The sequence below is a fragment of the Symsagittifera roscoffensis genome, chromosome 3, assembly GCF_963678635.1.
Source record: "Symsagittifera roscoffensis chromosome 3, txSymRosc1.1, whole genome shotgun sequence".
Classification (NCBI taxonomy): Eukaryota; Metazoa; Xenacoelomorpha; order Acoela; family Convolutidae; genus Symsagittifera; species Symsagittifera roscoffensis.
The window spans coordinates 31,240,620-31,261,688 of record NC_087064.1 but is presented as its reverse complement, the minus strand read 5'-3'; the positions used below and the strand labels follow the sequence as shown (position 1 = coordinate 31,261,688).

The 21,069-nt window shown below is 37.6% G+C and overlaps 1 protein-coding gene across 1 annotated transcript in view; it reads right to left on the bottom strand.

Annotated features, from left to right (window-relative positions):
• Positions 1–2,244: 2,244 nt before the first annotated feature.
• Positions 2,245–21,069, bottom strand: part of LOC134841943 (uncharacterized) — a 42,572-nt gene continuing 23,747 nt past the window's right edge. The window contains exons 2-5 of the mRNA XM_063858040.1: positions 15,040–15,146; positions 12,990–13,588; positions 12,363–12,744; positions 2,245–2,847 (exon numbers count right to left, since the gene is read on the bottom strand). Of these exons, the coding sequence (XP_063714110.1) occupies positions 2,510–2,847; positions 12,363–12,744; positions 12,990–13,588; positions 15,040–15,146 (1,426 nt within the window). The 3' untranslated portion in view covers positions 2,245–2,509. The remainder of the gene's footprint in view (positions 2,848–12,362; positions 12,745–12,989; positions 13,589–15,039; positions 15,147–21,069) is intronic.

The window sequence follows — 21,069 nt, the reverse complement described above, 5'->3', positions numbered from 1 at the left end:
AAACAGCTTTTAAACTGTTGAATTAGGAGCTGTATTGAATTGCATGCGTGCCGCTTCGCTTGCGCAATTAAAGTACATACTCAGTTCAATGTGGCATGCCTCAGTTTAAGTTTCAGTTGCAAATGTGAGACCAGACAGCTCGTATCAGTAGCCTTTAATGTTCCGACTCCCTTTTAAAATCTACTAAGTGATTGCTTTGAAAAGCGTATGAAACTTTCGGAAAAAAAAGTTTTTTTTTCAAATTTGATTTTTTGAAAATCATCCCCCTACACGCTATGTGAAAAACAAAGAGATACTTTTCGATATATCAAAGGGTCAAATATAATAAATATCAGGCTTTAATTCAATTTGGAACAAGTTCTAGGACGGATTAAAATTCCGCTCACGCGTTAACAGTACAAAATAAATCGTGCTTTGATAATCCTACTTTAGCCAAGGTGGCTATCTTTAAACCAACATAATTTTACGAAAAAAATCAAATATGAAATATTTTCTTTTTTTTTAATGAAGCTTAGGACAAAAAACTTCTGTGAAAAATGTCTAATTAAAGTCGAAATTTGTTTGGACAAAAGAACAAACCGAGGACAAATATTCCGTCACTTTCTCCAAAAGTCAAAACATAAATTATTCCAAATTTTTCAAATATTGCATCGATTTTAGTTGAGCGATGTCTAACAGCCAGGTCCTCAGGAAAACAACACATGGCGGCTCTTAGATCAGGAATTGCTCCGACAGCCTCTAACTGGTGTCAAAAAATTTTAAAATATCGCCATTTTCTTGGAGCAACAAAAACTTTCGGATGATATAAAAAACTAACTCCATCAAAAGTAAAGTTGCTAGTTGGAAAGTCAAAATTTCTCAGGAGAAAAAAGACCCGAGCACAAACATTTCGTCACTTTGTTCAAAAGTCAGACTACCAACCAAAGGCTAAGCGGCACGCATGCAAGCAGGCCTATGCCCGTTGCATTGAGATATATCTATAATTCAGAAGAAATCCAAAAAAAAACAATCTTAAAGCACAAGAAGAAAGAGTTTCGCTCAACAAAACAAGTTAGTCTGGAATGTAGGAAAGTGAGAGAAATGGACTATATTTAGACAGGCTGCGAAACTTTTCATACATCCTGTGAGAATCGCAGGCACGACAATCAGTATTTTTACAAGCCAACAGAACCTGAGACAAAGCCATATTCAGAGAGAAATAATTGGGAAAAACTTTAAAGCTAAACCGTAATTTTCGTTCGCTTGTTCATCTCAAAATAAACTAAGAATACAAAAAACAGCATTGAAGCGAAATAGAAGAAGCTTTATCTAATCCGGCAAGTCTTTTTTTTACCTTCGAGTAGTTTTTAAAAATGTCATAAAATTTCCAATCCTGGGTCCTTAAAAGTAATAACATAAATCGAAATTAGTTTTTAATTTGAGATTTTTTGTGAAATTTATCCTCCCACACGCCATATAAAATAGCAACTGATAGATTTCGCTCCTAGTAACAAATCAAATATAGCAAATAAGCTTCCTTCAGCTAATTTGGAACTATTTTTCAAACCGATTAATTCTCCGCCTACGCGTTTATAGCGCGAAAAATATTGCTTGTTAACTTTCCCAAACTGGCCCAAATGGGAATTTTTAAACAACCATAATTTTACGAAAAATGATCACAGATGAAAATTTTTTTCAAATATAAGCTCAAGACAACAATACTTTTTAAATGAGATAAAGAAATTCTGTCAAAAAAGGCTAGTTAAAAAGTCGAGATTTGTCTTTCGAAAAAAACACCCTGAGCACAAATATTCTTTTACTTTCGTTACGAAAGTAGGTTACTGTGAAGTCACCAACAGAGAGTTCACTAGAAATACAATTTTGTCGACCTTTTTTTTTAAAGTCGACCAAATTGATTTTCTCAGCTCTCCCAAATCACTATAAACACTGCATTTTGACTGAATTGCCTGCGCCGCAGGCAAGTTTTTGAATTCACAGGTCAAAAAGGCGTTTTTAGGCACTTTTTGGAAAAATTTGACCAAAAAATTGCGTCTTTTCGGCGCGCACTCTCCCCTCAAAATTAGTACAATAGTAGGCGCCAATTAGTAGACGCCTTTAGAAAAATTTTAGGGTCAGTCAGCCAAAAATGGATACCTCAATATAGTACAAAGGGGGGAAATAGTATAAATCAGCTGGTGACTTCAACACTGGAGACTCTTTTGGCTGATCGATTAGTTTGGTTAAATTTTCTGAAGACTACTAAATAATTGTTGCAAATGATACTGCAATTGTAGGAAAATGATACAAGTTTTTACAAGTAAATGTTTTCGAAGTTTCCAATTGAAATAAATTTTGATTGTTGCGCGTAATCGTCTAAAAGCTTAATTGAAGCTGAACGAAAAAATCTTAAGTGAGATAGAGTATCAGGGGATTGTGCCATAGAGCGCTGCTGTTCGAAAAAAAAATTCTAAAAAACTTCGAACCACAAAGTTTTTGACAAGAGATCTATGAGTTGAGATTACAAAATAGATCAACATCCAGCGCCTCCTGCAATGATCAGACATCTGGTTTCTTCGAAGAATGTAAACGCCGACAGAACCAGAGAAAACCCAAATCCAGAGCACACGAAGAGCAGGAGACATATCGCCGTCTTCTTATTGGCTGTTTTCTCTCCCTCCTCGCGCCATTTTCGAGCCATCGGTTTCTGAGTCGGCAGCAGAAATACGAAACCGATAGTTGAAAATGCAAAGAACCAGTCGATACAAAAAGTGTAGAAAACCATCTTTCGGTCGAGTTCCGAATCCCGAATGTATCTTTCATCGTTGACGACATCAAAGAAACTGAACATTATATTGCCGAACGCAGAGCCTGAAAAAAAATTGACATTCAAATAAAATTGATTTTTCGTTTTAAATTCATAGCATTTGAAAAAAATGCCGCCTCCCAAATAAATCTTAAAAAGTTTTCGCATCGAAATTTGACAATGCAGGAGCCTTTTTTCACGAATTTAATACAAACTTAATATGTTTTGCTTTGCTTCCAAAGCACAATTTATTATTTGCACAAAGCAGTTCTGTAGCTGAAAATTACTGACAGTTTTCAAATTTCAAAGCCAGAACTTTTAATTTTGCAGTTATATCAGTGTTAAAAAATACAAGAAGCATTCCATACAAAACTATCGCGGAGTTACAAATAAGTTATGTGCGAACTTAACAGAGCTTTTGGAGTTCTTCAATACAGCACTTCGAAATTCTGGTTCTAATTTCTGAGGCAAGCAAACACACAAAAAAGACGAGTAGCCTTATGAACCAAAAAAATGTACATTGCCTAATTATGAGAAAAATGTGAGGAAGAAAGTTGTCTTCGACAAGTATTCACTCCATTTTCAAACGATTGATTAAGTTATACTATAAATTGTAGACCAAAAAGATCTAAACCATCATCGTGTCTTCTTGATTTACTTTTTCTCGATACTCAAAAGTTCCAAGGGTTTCTCCAAGAAAACTTTTTGTCGCAAACTGGTTGAGAATTAGCTTAAATTGAGTTTAAATTATCGTAAGCGTTCTTCTGCAATAACTTCGTCCGGAGATTAGTCGGCATGAATGGCTGAACAATTTTGAAGCGAATTTTTTTGCGAGAAAAATTCTTAATTGTATTTGATTTTGGTTATCTTAACATTTTGAACTCTATTTTGAGCTTGGATTGTCGCGTTTTTTGGTTGAAACTTAGAATCAAACTGCCAGCTCCCATGTGATATTGGACTAACGAATGTTTTGTTAAAAAGTTAAAACCAATCGTTCGTATTTTATCACATTTTCTGGAAATCATGACAAAAATCCCGAACCAGATATCGTATGCCATAAGCCACTGGATGAAGAACATCTTCAAATACAAGCTTTCCGGAGCAAAATGTTTGTGTTCTGAAGAACTGAACGCACTGGTGCATTGCTAGTGGTCTAATTTGTTTGTTCAGCTTCCGATACGTTTCCATGCTGTCCCTCCAAATTGAAATCTCAGGATTTTTTTAAATCTATGTAATCTAAAAACACTTTTTTTGCTATTCACGAACTTGAAACCATTTGAAGTTAAAACATTCAATTAAGAAGGCCATTTTAAGCAGTTCTATGAAAAATTTTGTACATTTCCCATTTTGACGCGAATTGGCAGTTGATTCGACAACCTGGGTTAGAAAAAGTTACGACTGGAGTACAAGCGTTTTATCGATGAATAAGCATAACGCATATATATTGGTACATTTTTGTCTTCAAACAGACATTTTCTAACAACTATAAAAGCCTAAAACCACTTCTGCGTTTCACTGGCAACTAAGGTAAAACATGCAGAAATAGACGAAAACTTTCAAAACTCGAAGGCTGAAAAAACAACTGATAATCGGGAAAGCCCGCATACAAACTAATGCAAAGGTTTCGTCCTAGCATGCGTATATTATGAACACTAAATTACTTTCTTATGCTGTATCATTTTAGTAATTGAAACCAGCATGAGCTGCAGACAGCGTTTTTTTCAAACTCAAGAGAAGGTTTTGCTTCATTATACTTTTTCCAAGAGAAACCAAGCGTTTCTTGAGTTCAACTGATGTATCGCAAAAGCTTTTCTCTTTGACCCGGTTTTTTACGCCGGTTTAAAAAAAACACGTACCTCTGTTCATTCAGGATTTTGCGCTAAACCCATTGTTCTAAACCAAATGGAAATCCAATCAACCTGCCTAGCTATAGCGGCATCTGGTGGTTCATTTTTTTTTCAATGACTTGTAGATGGTCAGTTATAAATCTGATACTTAAGCGCTGCTCATGTGAACACTTCTCAGATCGGTCTAAATTAAATAGAAAACAGTAGAGGTAAAAAAACACCCTTGTGGAATACCAATATTAGCAACTTTTTCATCAAAACGCGACTCTGCGATGAGTGCTGTTTGGCGTTAACTTTCAGAGAGGGATTTTAGGACGAATCTCTGACATTCATTTTTGTTTCCAGAAAGTAAATCATCACGTCGAAAGTTTCCGGTAGGTCGCCCTTAAAAGATAATTGTGATTTTGTCAAATATTCTCGGGATGTCATCAAAAAAAAAGAGGAGCAACGACGTTTCAGTGGAGCTATACTTCCGATAGGCCGATTGCATACTGGGTGTGGGATTGATCGAATACCGGGGGCAGTCAACAGTCAGGGTATAAAAAGCGAGAACCCGTGAACGCCGTCAAAGGCCAACGGCAAGACAAAGGTCATAATTGCTAGAATTGGTTAAAACCAACCATAGAGAACACTGCTCTGCTAGAAACATCATTTGTAACAACTGTAGTGGACGTGGATACTTTGCTAAACATTGTAACAAAGTAGCAGTTAATCAAGTTGATGATTCGGAATTTACGCAATACGAAATGAATGTAATACAAAAGTGGGACACAGAAAAGACCGAAAAAGAATTCGGGAGGTTCGCTATAAGGATGGTGTCGGATAGGTCGGGCCGTGAGAATCGTACGCTATAGACGGTCAACTTGGAGTGAATCGTTGGAAAGATGAATTCCAAACTGATTGTGCTAGTCCGGTGTCCTTTATATCATAATCAAATCTGCACGAACTCAGGATCCAGAATAGGTTTTTTAAAAAATGCACCCGAAGAAAGCTTTTTATAGTGCAACAGAAGATACAATCAAAGTAATTGGGCGCATTTTTGTTGAAATTTGTTCAGAGGGATGGTTAGCGGAAAGTGTGGAATTCTTCATCGCCGTTGGCGGTCAGCGAGATATCATTGGCCGCAATGCGTTACCTCAGTTGGGCATCGAAGTCCGACAAAATCGACATCTGGTTCAGTAAACATGGTAGAGATGCAGGGTGATTGTTTGGGGATTCAGTACTCGCCTATACGACGGAACTTTGTAAAGTTTGCATCGGTTCAAGGAAATTTTTTCGTATGGGTTCAAGGACTTATTCGAACGAAAAGGGATGCTTAGAAATTGCGAAGTTCGTACACATTCCCATGATCCGCTGCGCTCAATTCAGGTTAAAGGTAAACGGGTCTCCATTCACATATTACCCAAGGCGGAGGAAATCATCAGAAGCCTAATAGAAGACGGTCATATCGTAAAATTGGGCAAATGCACGGAATATTGTTTTATTTTACCGACGGTCATAAGCGCTAAAAGCGATGGGTCCTTGAAACTTGCACTAAATTCAAAGTTAATTCAAAAAACAAATTTACCGCAAATGCCACCAATTTTTCATTTTGAAAAAATTGGTGGATATTGTTGCATTGGCTAATAGCGGTAATAACGAGGATCCAATTTGGTTTTCCAAAATCGACCTAAAAAACGGGTATTCCCAAATGCAATTTAGTGAAGCTATTAGCCGGCAATGTAACTTCAGCATCGTGGGAGAACAATAACGGGAACATACTGGTTTAAAACGGGGTTTTACGGGTTGGTATATGCCCAACGAATTACAGCGGATAATTGATTCTTTGCTAGGACACTTACCGGGGGTGCATGTGTACTTAGATGACGTATTAATTGCAACCAGAAATTCCAATGAACCCACTGAAGTGAAGTCACGCGGACGCTGGAAGTTCTTGATTCCAATAACGCCGCGGTTAAAGGGAGTAAATGTACTTTCTTTGTTAAAGAAATGGAGTGACTAGAATTTTGCTTGTCCACTAAAGATAGGGTACTTATCGAACGAAAAGTCGAGTCTTTTGTAAAAAATGAAACAACCGGAAAACATCACTGACATTCAGCCATTAATAGGGTCAATTTATCAGATTTATACCAAACTTTGCCGCTAAAAAGGAACCGTTTCGGTAGCTTGTGAAAAAAAATGTTCTCAAATTGAATTGGACGACTCCCATGAAAAAACATTTCAGCAGATGAAGGTTATTGTCAGCCAATTTGTCCAAAATCATCATTTCGACGTGCACAAAACCTTTAAGGTAAAATGTGATGCTTCTGAACAGGGCCTAGGGGTCGCATTGGAACAGGTACATTCCGATGGATGAAAACCAATTTCGTAAACCTTTAGGTTCCCAAATGAAGCCAAACTAAAATACAGTAGAAACGAATTGGAACTTTTGGCTCTTGTTTGGTCTGTAACTCATTATCAAAACTACTTGTTTGGAGCTCCCTTGAAGATAGTCACCGATCATAAAGCATTTCTCTGGTGTTTATCCGATGAGAAAAATACTAAAACAACTTTAGCACGGTGGGTACATCGACTATAACCGTTCGATTACGAAATCGAGCACATTCGGGCAAGAATATGGATTTGGTGGATTATATGTCTCGCCACCCCGTGGGATAAGCGCCAAAACAACCCGAATTGGATAATACTTTCGCCGTAGCACAAATTATTGCAATTAGTAGGCTATTTCAACCAGCGGCTAAACTAAATACGGCGGCAAATTTTCCAATTAATGAAATAATCGAGTATACAAATTTTGACCGAGAATTGCGTCATCGGAAGGAAATCAAAGCGCAGAAACTCTTTAACGCGTTTCAATATTGTCATTTGTTTAAAGTTTGCTTTGTTGGTCACAAGCGCACAGAGTAACGCAAAAACTGTTTGCTAGTAAATCCATTAAGGATGAATACTCTTGTTAAATCTGATGAAGGGCAGGATACCCGAAAAATTGCCAGTTATCAATGTCCACGGGACTACTTCTTCAAAACAGCCGTCGGCTGAAACTTCTGTTATCCGACCAGAAATGTTTCCGTCTACCCTGTTTAAATGACTAGAGTTTTTCGACGCCGAATTTGTAGGTATACTTACGAAGGCGGTTGAAATTTTGAGTTGTATTATTGAAGCTTTACAATCAAGCAATTACAGTCAGATTCGGTACTTGGGCCAATACTTTGCCAATTATCTTGGTAATTTATTTTTATCCAACGGCATTCTTTTTCTCGACGACAAGATGGTGATGCTTCCACAGTTGCGGGCTCCAATAAGGATGCGCCTACATAAAGGTCATTCGGGCACGTAGCCAATGATTGTTTTTGATGGCCTCACGTGAACCGGCAAATACAGTTGACGGCGGCAATATTTCGAGAGTGCATAAAAAATCCGGTAAGAATCTCAAATCAGTTATTCCCGAGGGAGATGGTGTGCCTCTTCACTTTTTAGAGGAATCGAATCAGGAGATTCATTTGGACTTCCTAGGGCGGTTACCGGCGGTTTGGCAGCTAATAAGTATTATCTCATCTGTGTAGATCGATTCTCTAAGTTTAAGTCACTTCAAGTTACTATCCGAACCACTGCTGGCGATTTTAAGGACTTCTTTGAAAGCTTTATTGCGCTACACGCCATACCGTCGTTCATTTGGACTGACCAAGGATCGGGCTTCATTTGCAAGTCTATTCGGGATTTTTACAATAACATTCTAGTGATGTTTGCGCCTGTAAAAAACACCGGGAAACCGGTCTTGTCGAATGATGTATCAGAACTATTAGAGAACGCTTTATGGCGCCTTCTTTCCAAACATCTAGAGAGGCTCTCGAAACAGTGTTCACTGAAATTTTGTATAAAAATTGCAAAAAAACTCATCAGTCAATGGGCTGTTCGCCGTTTGAGGCACATTTTGGTCACAAACCAAATACAATCTGGCACACGGATGCTAAAACGGCTTCTGTCAAAAACTTAGAAACAAACAAGAAAAAATTCCCGAGCCAGGTGATGCAAAATTATACCTTGCCGACAATACTAAAATGATGAGAACTTACGACCGGATTGAACATTTGGTGGCGACTCAAAAGAGGATGGTGCATGGCCCAGTCAGGAAACCCCAAACAAAGCACCTATCTTGAGTGGTCAGAAAAAAGATTACCAGCTCTATCGAATAAAAAAACAAGATCGGTCAAAATCGAAACCTTATTTTGAACCTTTGTCGGAAAAAATTGTGCGAGAGACTGAGCATACGATCACATTTGATTCCGGGAAGGTGATTCATAAATCTGATATTTCGATAGTTTAAGTGAAAAATCGTTAGAACCGGCACAAGCGACACAGCCGGCTTCGAAAACACCCAGCACACAGTTGACCGACTCGAACAACCGACGAGCAAGTAGCCTTGAAGATCCCAGAAAAAGAGCCGCTTTGTTCGAATCGGAAACGACTTCCCAAGCTGCTCCCGACTCGGGAGTCGAGGATAAGAATAGGGGGGTCAAAAAGTCTTGGTCAGTAGACAATCCAATTTGGATTGACAGCTCGTCGGAGGGGCTAATGTTCTTAAAAAGCCCAGTGAAAACTTGGACATAAGTGCTAACTCTGCGCCCAGTTGTTCAGTGTCGGTTTCGCGTCAAAACGTCGCACAGTCAACAAAGACTAAGGGAATCGTCCCTTTCTCGAGTTCCGAAGAAAACAGTGGAGTTAAAGTAGATTTCAGCGCAAGGGTAAAGGAGCAAGGCAGTCCATTATAATTTTGTCAACGGAGGAAGCGGAGGAAGTTTTCCCCACGCCATACGAAACCTCAGGAATGGACGTTCAGGAGAGATCAGTAAGTCTCCACAAGCGGCCCGAACAGGCCGAAAGGTCAGAGCCAATGAAAATCAAAGGCCTCGCGTCACTGCCCATAGTCGTGCCGACGGATCTGAGAGACTCGAGTAGCCCGCAGGTTCAAACGCCGAGAGGAGCAGTGAGGCAAAATACCCGGCCACTACGTGATCGAAAACCCCCAAGTTCTTGTGGGAACGATTTTTCACCAGTCTCATTTCCTCGGAGACCGCAACGGTAAATGTAGTACAGGCGAAGGACAGTTCAGATGAAGAGGAAATTTGCGAGAAACTGAGGACCCCGAAATAAATTCTCAACATAGCCAACCACCCCAGCGGATCTTGTCATAGTCGTGACCGGGGACAAATACAGAAGGAAAGGGGTATACGAACGAAGATCCCGAGCCCTAAAAAACGTAACGCTGAAGACACATACTTCGACCATGAAATGTGTCGTTTTTTGGGGCTGACTATGTACAGGACGACATTAGTGGATTTGATACTGCGTTATCCGGGCACTTTTTGGAGGGTTTTGAAAAAGCCGCATCAACAAGCATTCAATGATAGATTTCGTCTATTTTCGTCTATTAAGGTCTCGAAGTACGCATTAGAAACAGAAGAAAGACTCGGCAAACTGGTCGATGTGGTGCAGGCCGAGATTCAGCGCACTCGAGAAGCCATAAACGCCGCGGTTAAGGAAGTATTATTGCGTGTACTGGCAGGGAAAGATATCAATGGTCAAACTGAGAGTGCCCGAAGCATCAAGTTTGGCACGCGTCCAAATACTCCTGAGAAAAAGCAGGGCTCGCTATTGAGACGGGAGACATGCCTCCGGCACTCTTATCAGCCAAATCAAGCGCTACGTCACCGGCGGTAAGGGTGGTCAGCTCCCCACCGGTTGCGAAGCACTCAACTGCGGAAACAAAAGGGCTAATCGATACTGTTATGGGACTGCTGACATTGCGAACATAAGCAGAGACTCCAGCGGTCCGATAGTAACAGATGATCTGGATTTTTCTGACGAGTTATTAGCAATCAACATGACAGAGGAAGATCACCGTCAGATTTTAGAAGAAATAGAAAGCCTGTAAGCGACCTGCAAAAAACTTTCACTTACCCCGAAAGAGGGAAAAAGGGTTGGGAGACTATTGAACTCTCAAAACACCTAAAACTAAGTACATTTATTAATAGAGCTGTAAAATTAAAAACCATACTTTCTGAATTGATGCAAGGGAAGTGTGGTGATGTATAATGAGTGACATATGATTACGTATTAATTATTATTTTGTAATGGTATGGTGTCAAGGTCAACCGTATGGAGTGAATTTAGGTTAGAGAATTTAGGTTAGGTTTTTAGAGAATTTAGGTTAGTTTTTTACGCTCTCTTTAGAACATTTTAGGTATAAACGCATCTTCAATGGGTATACTTCTACAAAATATTTTTTTAAATAATAGCTGTAAACTATTCTTGATTTCGAGCCCCAAAATGCTCAGTGAACTAAAAACGAATCATCACGTTGTTCATGGGCCAAGTTTGGTATACTGTTCGATAATTCCTATATCCTGTTCTATGGGTTTTACGAAGGCTCTGGTTTAAAAAAAAGAGAGGAGAACATAGAGTGAGCTAGGTCAACAAATGTGAATAAACCCACGACGAGTTCAATGCGAAAAAAAAAGAAAGCACTGGTATTTTGGGCACAATATAATTGCCTGCATCATTAACCAAAACTGTTCGTTCGACTGCATCGTCGCTAGAAAACGCTTGGCTGCTACAAGCCATCAACAGAGCATTTTGCTGGAATTAGTAAAAAACAAGTTTAACTTAAAAATTGCAACTAAAGGTTTTCTGTTCCGATCTTTGAACACTCGGGTGTTTTGGTTTTTTTGAAGATCCCACACAAAAACAGGTACAACAAACAATCAACGGATTGCTGGTTCTAGTAATATAAAAAAATTAGAGCCTTTCAGTCGAACGACATAAAAATTTTTTCCCAGTATTGAGAGAAACAAATTTAAAGTTTTTGAGTTTTAGTCAAATTTCGAGTAACGTTGGTTATATAAGAAAATTATATATGTTATATATGTTCGTTACAAAATTTCAGCTAAAAACTTGATCTTACTACAAGGAAAACTAGTTTTGGAAGCTTCAGTTAGTGCTTCTCTGGTAAACAAAAAACATTTTCAGAGTTTTTTCTAAACTTCAATGCAAAAAATTGAGTTTTTTTTGAAAAATGGTTTCATTTTTTTTTTCGTTTATTTATTGTTTGAAGACATATGTAGTCGTTAGGCCTAGTTCACTAACTTTTTCCGCGTTCGTATAGTTCTTTTATACACACCGCACAAATAAAGACACAATTTAGAAGAAAAATTTTTTTTTTCTGAGGATCTGGTCGGAACATTCTGTACTACTTGGACAGCAACTGGCTCTCCTTGTTTTTATTTGAGATCTGATTCTTTTTTCTCAACCCAAAAGCAAATCACCTTTCAAGCAAAATCATATTAGGGTCATTGCGGTATCTTTGCCAGGCGAAAGCATGTATGCGTGCTAAGAAAATGCCTAGCCAAAACTACTAGCTTTAGTTAACTTCAATATTTTACTATAAATAACTAAATGAAAAAAAAAACAATTTATGAACAACAATGAATAAACTCTTATGCCTCGCATGCAGAGAGCATTTCCGAATATGCACAAAACAAGATTTTAAAACTAAGACCGAAAAACTGATTTCTAGCACAGAAAAAAAAACTGGAAAAAAGTAATATGGATGTAACTAGGCAAAAGCTCATCGTAGGTTTGTCATTAGAAGCTGTGCAATTCGAATAACGAGTTTGGCCCATCCCTCGCTAACCCATAGCCATACTAAGCTACAAATGAAGAAAACATCCGTTTACCTATAGCTCCTGAACAAGCGGCAACAGACCACATGACTGCAAACGAGGTTCCCTCCAAGTTCTGAGGAGCATACTCGATGACGATTAATGAACTAGTGAAGAAGATCCACATATGAAATAAACCGAAGACCAGGTCATCCGCATACCATAGGAACTGATTCCGAATCACTCCGAATAGAGCCAACGTTTCAGTTCCGCCTCTCAATCCGATTTCGATCATGGTCAGAATGGCAATTAGTTTGCGCCAGTTGGAGTTGATGAAGAAGCGCCTGAAGATATACATTCCGAGCGCACTGAGAAGGTTGATCAATACACTCTGGTATCCCTTGACCAGGGGTTCCACTCCAACCCACCGGATCTCCACTTTGCTCTTAGCCGGAGTCTGAAACTCATTGTCTTGAGCTGTTACAGTTGTACCTACTTTTCACCACTGATTTCCCCTACATGAGAACAATTGTATATGTGCTATGGGAAGCTACACACTCTAATTTGTAAACTATGTTTTTATCGCCAGTGAAAAACCAATTTGCCTTGAGACTTAAAATAAGGTTCTAAGAGCTCTACCAAGGTGAAAAAAAATAGGAGAAAATGGTCAGTAATGCCTCTGATATGAAGTTATTTGCTCACCGAAAACCCAAAGAGAATAGATACAAACATTCTGTATGCAAGTAGCTTCAGAAAGTGCGTCGTCTGCAGGAACTCCCAGAAACTAGAGAAGTTATCCTTGAACCCAACATGCTTATCTGCAGTATCAATATCTCTCTCATTTGTGAAGATAATGGTGTAAATCAGAGTCACTATACATCCCACTGACACAACCAACGATATTTGGTTGAACTCCAGACCAAATGTACAAAAGCGTCCGCCATAGTCCACTTTGTTGTAGAAAGTTGCGAAGAACATGGCGAAAAAAGCAGCGGCCAACTTCTCTACTATTTTGATGGCCGTTAAAAATCGTCCACGCTTTGACTCTTCCTCAAGCATGGACTTCTGTGTTATAAGTCCATCAATGCAACAGTCAGACCAAGCCATACAGGTGTAAGCAATTCCGAATAAAATTGCATACGGTAAAGCAGAATTGGGCGCGTCGGGGTTTCTGATTACGTTCAAGTCACGCGAGCAGTTTGAGTTTCCATTCGAGTCAATTTCGGTGTATGAGTCAAAATAGGGTTCGGGCATCGGGAGTAAAAACATGATGCAGCTGGATAGGAAGATGATGCATAAACCTGTTACAGGGTTACAGTTCATTAAATCTTACCTTCGCAGATCTTACAAGTACTAGTCTGATGAAAATTATCCAGACTACCATAACGAGTTAAGAGCGCGAATGCTCAGCTAGTCCCTTTTCGTTATGATATACCAACTAATGCAAAAAGGGTAGCTGAATAAATAAATTTTTGAAAAATTAAATTGTTTTAATCCGACTGCGAGGTGGGAAGAAACTTTGTATTCGGCTGCGTTTTAATTTTTTTGCGCAAAATCAAATGTCAGGGTCGCGTGAGACATCATATTCAAGTTTTTAAATTCGTTTCTCCAACGATCTTTAAACTTTTCCCATTCATTTTCTCAGTGTCGTGAAAAATCTGGTTCAAACGTTTGCTATTTGAACGAATACCCGGGTTGACCTCCATAGACCGAAAATGATAATCATACAATTTCATACACTTAGTCTGTGGAAAAATGCTAGTCATACAAATTTCATACTTTTTTGCAAAATGAGTTTAATCGTATTTCAAAGGTATTTTATAGTTGTTTTGGCATCGAATTTTTTGTGTATATAACGTAGTCCTGGGATATACTAATATTGGATTTTTTTTTCCTTTTCTCTTCATAACTTTTTTCAAAAACGCTTTAAACTCCTCTTTCTTTTGTATGACATGTTTTTGTATGCCTTGATCAATGTCTGGTAATTTAAAAATTCAAATTTTAGAAATAATCATCTTTAAAAATTATTGCCAAAATTTATAAGTTCATTACTTTCGTTATATTATTTGTCTGAAACAGAAGTAACACATATCAGGCTGTTTCATTTTAATGCGAGACGGCCAAACCGTTGGTTACTACGTTTGAGTAGTCAAGGTTTATGTCATTTGTGTTCTGTTACGAACACAACCAAAACACAATCAATATTTTTGGTTTATGGATAAATGCTGGTCATACAATTTGCATATATGAAAAAATACTAATCATAGACCTTTCTTGCAATTTTCTGTACGTATGGAATTGTATGGAAAGTGTATGACTAGCATTTTTCCATATATGGAAATTGTATGACTAGTATTTTTGGTCATCCCGGGTATAGAGAGACAGAATCACACTAAATGATGATTCACTATGCATCGGATAAAAATGCTATTTTTTGTTATTCGCAAATAAAACCGTTTGGAGTTTGAGTCCCCACCTGAAAAACAATAAAAACTCATCTTTCAAAAATTTTTCCAAGAATAACTGTTGTCGGAACCTTCTATGATACTTGTTTGCACAGCAACCAGCTATTCTCGTTTTTTTTGCGCACCTGTGAAACTATCGGAGAAAAAATCATCAACACTGTTCGAAATGACATTTTCTGAATCGCAAGCAATGTTAAAAAACAACAGACCTGAATCGAAAGCTGCTTCTAAATCTTGGGTTGGAACAAACGAAACTTTAAGGATAGGCAAGATCATGCCTTGCTTACCTATGGAAATGTAGGGCAGGCGTCTTAGTCCACAGATTGGCACTGAGTCACTGATGAACGAGAAGAAACACTTCATGCTCCACGCATTGCGAAGCAGTGTGTTCATGCTCAAAACAGTGAAAACCCATTTAGTTTTTAAATTCCAAAAAATAGAAGAGGGTTATATCACAGGCAGCGTAGACTTATCAACGCTCTTTGCGAAATTAAAAAAAAACATAAAACAACTCACGAGGTTAGGTAGAAATCTGCTAGCTGTAGAATCGCCAAATATCTATGGTTTATAATTTAGTAAAGTTTGAAATGCAGCAGTGAATAAAAATTACCTGACGCACCAGAAATTACACTGGAAAAAATGGCGTGCGGCGAAACTTTATTTTCGTAGAAAATTTTTATATTTCAATCCTCCAACCAACACATCGAAATTAAGCCACTACAAATTACTCCAAAACCATCTAGACACATCCCACCTCAACATAAAATGAAGGCTTTAGAGATCAATATTTTTCAAAGTTAGCAGTTAGTGTCACCGCCGTACTGGACTCTTGAAGCAAGAAAAAATTGCTAAATACATGTCAAAAATCCGTTGAATTAGTAAAAAGTTCGATTCGATGTTAAATGCAAGTTACTATTGTCGCCGAAAAAATCCACTGGCAGCCTCCACAAAAAAATACAGTAGAGACAATAAATACTAAGAGCAAAAACTGTGAGCTTATCAAAAACTAGAAAGCAAAATATGCCAGCTCGAAGAACATCAATCAGACAGGCATTTAACTACGAAAACTGAACATTGCTTAAACACCGGTAAAATGAGTTAGGACCGATGTGGTTAACTCATAGAGTAATTTCGGATAAGGTACACCGTCTGCTCGTCACGCTATCTTATTTTCGGCCGGATAGATTCGTGCAACTTCTTAGTCTAATACCGATCCTAATCTTACTCTTATACTTTCTAGTCTCAGGGTGTTTAACTAGTCTCTGCTAGGCTCAATAGATCTAGGGTATACTGGTTTGTTGCGGCTGCTGAAGTTCTCTTGGAGAGACAACTAATTTCTAAGTTAAATTCAAATCTCTCTGGTGCTGAAATTACAAATAATTTCAGCACTTACAAATAAGTGGGTTGTTAGTTAGATGGATCATGATTGGTTAATATTAAATACTTTACAGTGGTAAAATATCTAATTTATCCAATCATAAAATGTAGTTTGGATCAGTTTCCACCCATCCGGGTTTTACAGAGTTTTTTAGAAATATCTTTCTGCAATTCAAAGGATTGATGATGAACGTTGGCATTGGGCGAACATCGTATTCTTGTCCGGTTCTTCTTGTTAGAGAAGTTCCAGGACGCTGGAGTTAGGGGCATCAATCGTTGTATCTTCTTGTGACAACGACTGCGTTTCCCAACGAAATCAATCTGACTTCAAAATGGTTTGCTATGACGGGTTTTTCTGTATTATGTAGAGAACTTGTTTTGTGTTCAACCTCGTCTGGGAATGGCGTGGAGATTGTGCGTGGAGGGGATGCCTTGTAACTCGGATCTGTACGTATACTTGAACATCGAGGTGGTCATTGGTCTAGTTCAATGAAGTCCTTTTCTGCGAAGTCAAGTCGTACTCTAAATCCTTTGAGTTGTGATTGTGGACGGCATATCGGTTGTGGTTAGCCATTCTTGTTCGAGTGTAGTGGGGTCATTTTGTCTTTGGATGTTCGTCTTTGTTGTTGTGTGCTGATCTATATGCTGCAAGGTATGATTTACATTGTATAAAATTTTTGTTAGTTCAGTTTTTTAATTATGAATTTAATTAGTTGTTTTCACAAAAGCATTTTGTTTTAGTTCGGTTATTTTGAAGAGTTACTCACCCTTGAGTACCTTTTATTAAAAATAGAAGTGTGGTCACAAAGCGTGGATGTAGCGCGGTGGGTTAGGCCGGCTATAGAGCATGCTCAGGACGTCCTCTCTGTTGGGTTAGGCCAGGAGTGGGAGTATGATTTCGTGCGGTTTCTTTGAGAGGTCCTGTTATGTGATAACGTTTTATGTTGGTTTTATGTTGGTCTTTCTTATGTTCTTTTGGTTGTGTCCTTTTTTCAAAAATCAAATTGTTTTTGTTATGGGTTTGTCTTTCGACTTTTTTGTGTTTTATTATTTCTTTCTTAAACTTTATAATAGTCTTCAAAAGAATAAATTATCCAGTTTTAAACTGGGTTAATCCGGTTTGGGTACCGTTGGTTTTCTTTTCTTATTCATGCTGTTATTTTATGATTTGTGGTGTTTAGTAAGCTGCGTTGGTTAGTTTGTTTTAGTATATAATTCCTTTCCAACCGGGTTAAAGCAAAGTTTGAAACTTGTTATCGTGTGTTAGAGTTGTTGAGTGTGAAAACTTGAAACTGAAATTCATTATTTAAACAATTCTTCGTGGGCGAGCTGTGCGAGTTTGGATAGAATTCTTGTGCGAGTGAATGAAAACATCAAAAAGTTAGTACTGCATTTTTATTTTATTAATTTATTACATAGAATTTCAATTTTACTGCTAGTTTTGGGGGAAATTTAAAGTTATAAATTTTCATCATATTTAAATTTACTGCTTTATGGGGGAATAATTTATAAATTAATTTACTACATTTGGTATAAATTTTATCAGATTATTTTGTGGAAAATATTAATGAAGTTAGAATAATTTTAACAAGTTTTTATTTTTTATTTTTCTTTTCTGTTTTTTGCAGATGATCGTGGTATGAAGACTAAAAATCTAAAAGAAACATGAGTAAAGAATGGTTAGTATTAATTTAAATTTATTAGTAAAGAATATTTGAAATTATACTTACCTGTTAATCGTCTGGGAAAAAACCGTGGGGGAAGATGTCGTGTATCATGTCTGAATTTGTTAGTAACTTTGCTAGTATGCGAATGATGTTTTTAGTTTGAAGCAGTGGCCAAAGCAATTGAAGTGCTTTAATAGTTTTTAGTTCTTCGGTGCCTACTGCAAACTCATAAGGTGTGTTTTGAATGAGATTATATATTTTGTGATTGTATTTAGTATTGTGAATAAATTCTAATATAGGGATTTCTATAGGTTGGATAAATTCATGTGGGATAAGGAAGGGTCTGGATTCTTCAGCATTAAAGGTCTTCGTGATGGGACAAAATATATACATTTGTGTTATTGGGTCATAATTGCGGAGGATGCCGTGGAGGTTAGTATCTATGATGCAATAGGTGAAATTTAGAAAAAATGGTGAAGTGTACTTCGAGTTAAGAAACTGAAAACGGTGGTGTGGTTGTCTTGATGGAGTATGTAGATCAAAATGATTTTGTATGAAGCGATAGTATGTATATGTGTGAGTTTGTTTAGTGCGTAACATAATGTCATGTGAACAATGCAAATCGCGTTCTTGTGGTGCAAGGAAGTGAAAGGCAAGTGAAAAATTTTTCTTTAAAACTTTCGTAAGCTTGCATATCAGTTAGTGCTTCAGAAATGATGTGATCATATTTTCTACCAAAAATATTGAGTGTGAATACATATGACGTTTTGATGAAGAATTTTTCTGTTAGTTGTGGGTTAGCGAAGTGGTCGTCATCTAGAAATTGGTCTTGATTAGTTCGGATGATATTATGGTCGTAATATTCTAGTGTAAATTCGTTAGCTCGGGGTGCAGTGAATGTTTTTAGTAATTTTTTTTATATCCAACGTAAGTAAATTGTCGAGGTGTTAGTGTTGTGGTGAGTCTATATAACATGTCTTTGTTCTTTTCTATGCTGTCATGAGTATTAATTAGTGGTAGGCAAAGGGGGTTAGTAAGATTATAATAAGCTGTCCAATGAAGTGTTGGCATTAAAACATATTCATCTACAAAATTGCGTGTGTCTTTCGTATCGTTAGGTGTGTTTAATGTATATTGCGGAAATGAGGGTAAGGTGATTGCAAGAATTTTTTCGTGTTTGTATGTTGCGGGTGATTGATATATTCGCGGGCTGTTCCTGGTTTGGTCGGGAATGGATGGTTTGGGAATTTTCTTTTAAAAGTGCGATAAGCTCGGTTAGTGCTATTTGATGATTCGGTGGATGTTGATGATTGTGCTAATGATGCAGTGTAGGCTGAGGAGGGTGTAAGAGTAGGTGGGTTTGAGGATTCTATTGTGGATGAAATTTGATTAATTGTGAGGGTGTTAGGGTGTATTAGCTGTTGTTGTAGGGTGATAAAATTATCAAGTTCTTGGGAGATTTGGGGAGTATCGGGAGAATTAGATGATCGGTCGGAATGAAATGGAGAATAGGTTGGGGTTAATTGTGAAGCATAAGAGGGAGTAGAAACGGGCGGGAGTGGATTATTTGGTGGGATTGGTTGAAAAGGGGGCTTTGAAAAAACTGAGGAGTTGGTTTGAAAATTATTGGATGGAGATGGTTCGGAGTCTGCAAATTCGTCAGGGGTTTCTATATTAGGGTTATGGAGTTGTGAAATGGAGTATAAAACTAAAATATCTGAATTAGTATCCGAATTCATGCTTGATGTTATATTACTAGTTGGAAAATCGGGTGGCGGGAAAGCAAAAAGTGGGATTATTGTGATTGGAGTGTTGAGGTTGTTTGGATGGGAATTTGAGCGGTGTAGGGATCCAAGTTGTCGGCTCATCGTGGGCTAAAAGAATTATTATTTTGAGACTGAAAAGCGGTGGTATGGGGTTGTTCTATAATTTGTTCATATGTATTATCATCTTGTGACTGATGTGTCATTAAATGTTGTATGGGACTTTGCGATATGTTTGGTCTAAAATTTGGGTTATGTGTTATTGCTAGGTTTCGGAAATTACGTGGGACTAAGTATAATGGATGGCTATGTGGTAAGGGTGGCAACTGTGGTGCTGTAGGCGTTACTTCTATGTTATTATGTTCTTCGCTATAATCTCGTGTATAGATATCTGCAAATCCTGCGGTTTCGGCAAGTTTGCGTAAGTTTTGGTCAATTGATTGTCTTGGTATAAAGTCCATTTGTGTTAATAATTCCTGGAATTGTTGTGTTCTAATGTGGTGTTGGATATCAGATTTTGAATATATTTCAATTGATTGTAAATCAATATTTGGGTTACGAGCAATAGCTCTGATGCTTTCGGGTGAAATTTTTTTGAGTGATTGCATTAACGTGGGGTATGGGGTAAGAAGATAATATTTATCTTCATCAGGGTTCAATTGTACTACATTGTGGCTATTCTCTGATCCACATGGGACTGCGGTATCCCAAAAATATGTTCGTCTTGAAAGTGTGTCAACAAAATGTACTTCATTTTTATAAAAGATAGGGATTCTTTTATAGCATCTTTTATCTTCAAAAACATATAGTGGTGACACTTTTTTGGTACAAGTATAAAACCATAAAACGTTTCCTTCGTAGTCTAGAAAATTTGATCTATTTCCTGATAGTAAATATCCTGCGTAGGGTATTTTTAATACTGCTAGTGCAAGTGATTGTAGGATTTGTGTCCTTTCTAATTCGCATAGTTGGTGAAGTGTTTCTAATTCGGAGAGTGACATTTCTTGAAAAATTCGACTAATCGTGTAGTCTAACTTCATATCTAAGTGGATATCATAGTGGGTATTACCAAAATAAGAATTATTCATTAGTGATAGTTCTTGTAAACGTGTGCTTCTAGTGTCATGTGGCTTTAAATGTCCACCAGGTTGACCATTACTTTTTTGAAAGTTAACTGGTATATATGATATTCCTTCGTGTAGAGGATGACCTGTGGCATAGGGGTCAATTTTTATTTTTCCAGTGGTCATGTCGAAACCTTTTTCGTATTCAACTAATATTTCAGAATATTGTGTTTTGTGAAGTGGGTTTCTGTATTTGCATGCGAGTTCTGTTTCTTGATATATTTGAAAACGTGTTAATTTATTTTCTATATTATGGATATTTCGAAAATCAGTACTTTGTTTTCGTGATGGATTAACTTGTTCATATGGACTTGGTTGTATAAAATATTTTTCGTGAAATTTTATCATTCGAGCGTGTATTTTTGCTACTTGAAATGTTGTCCATG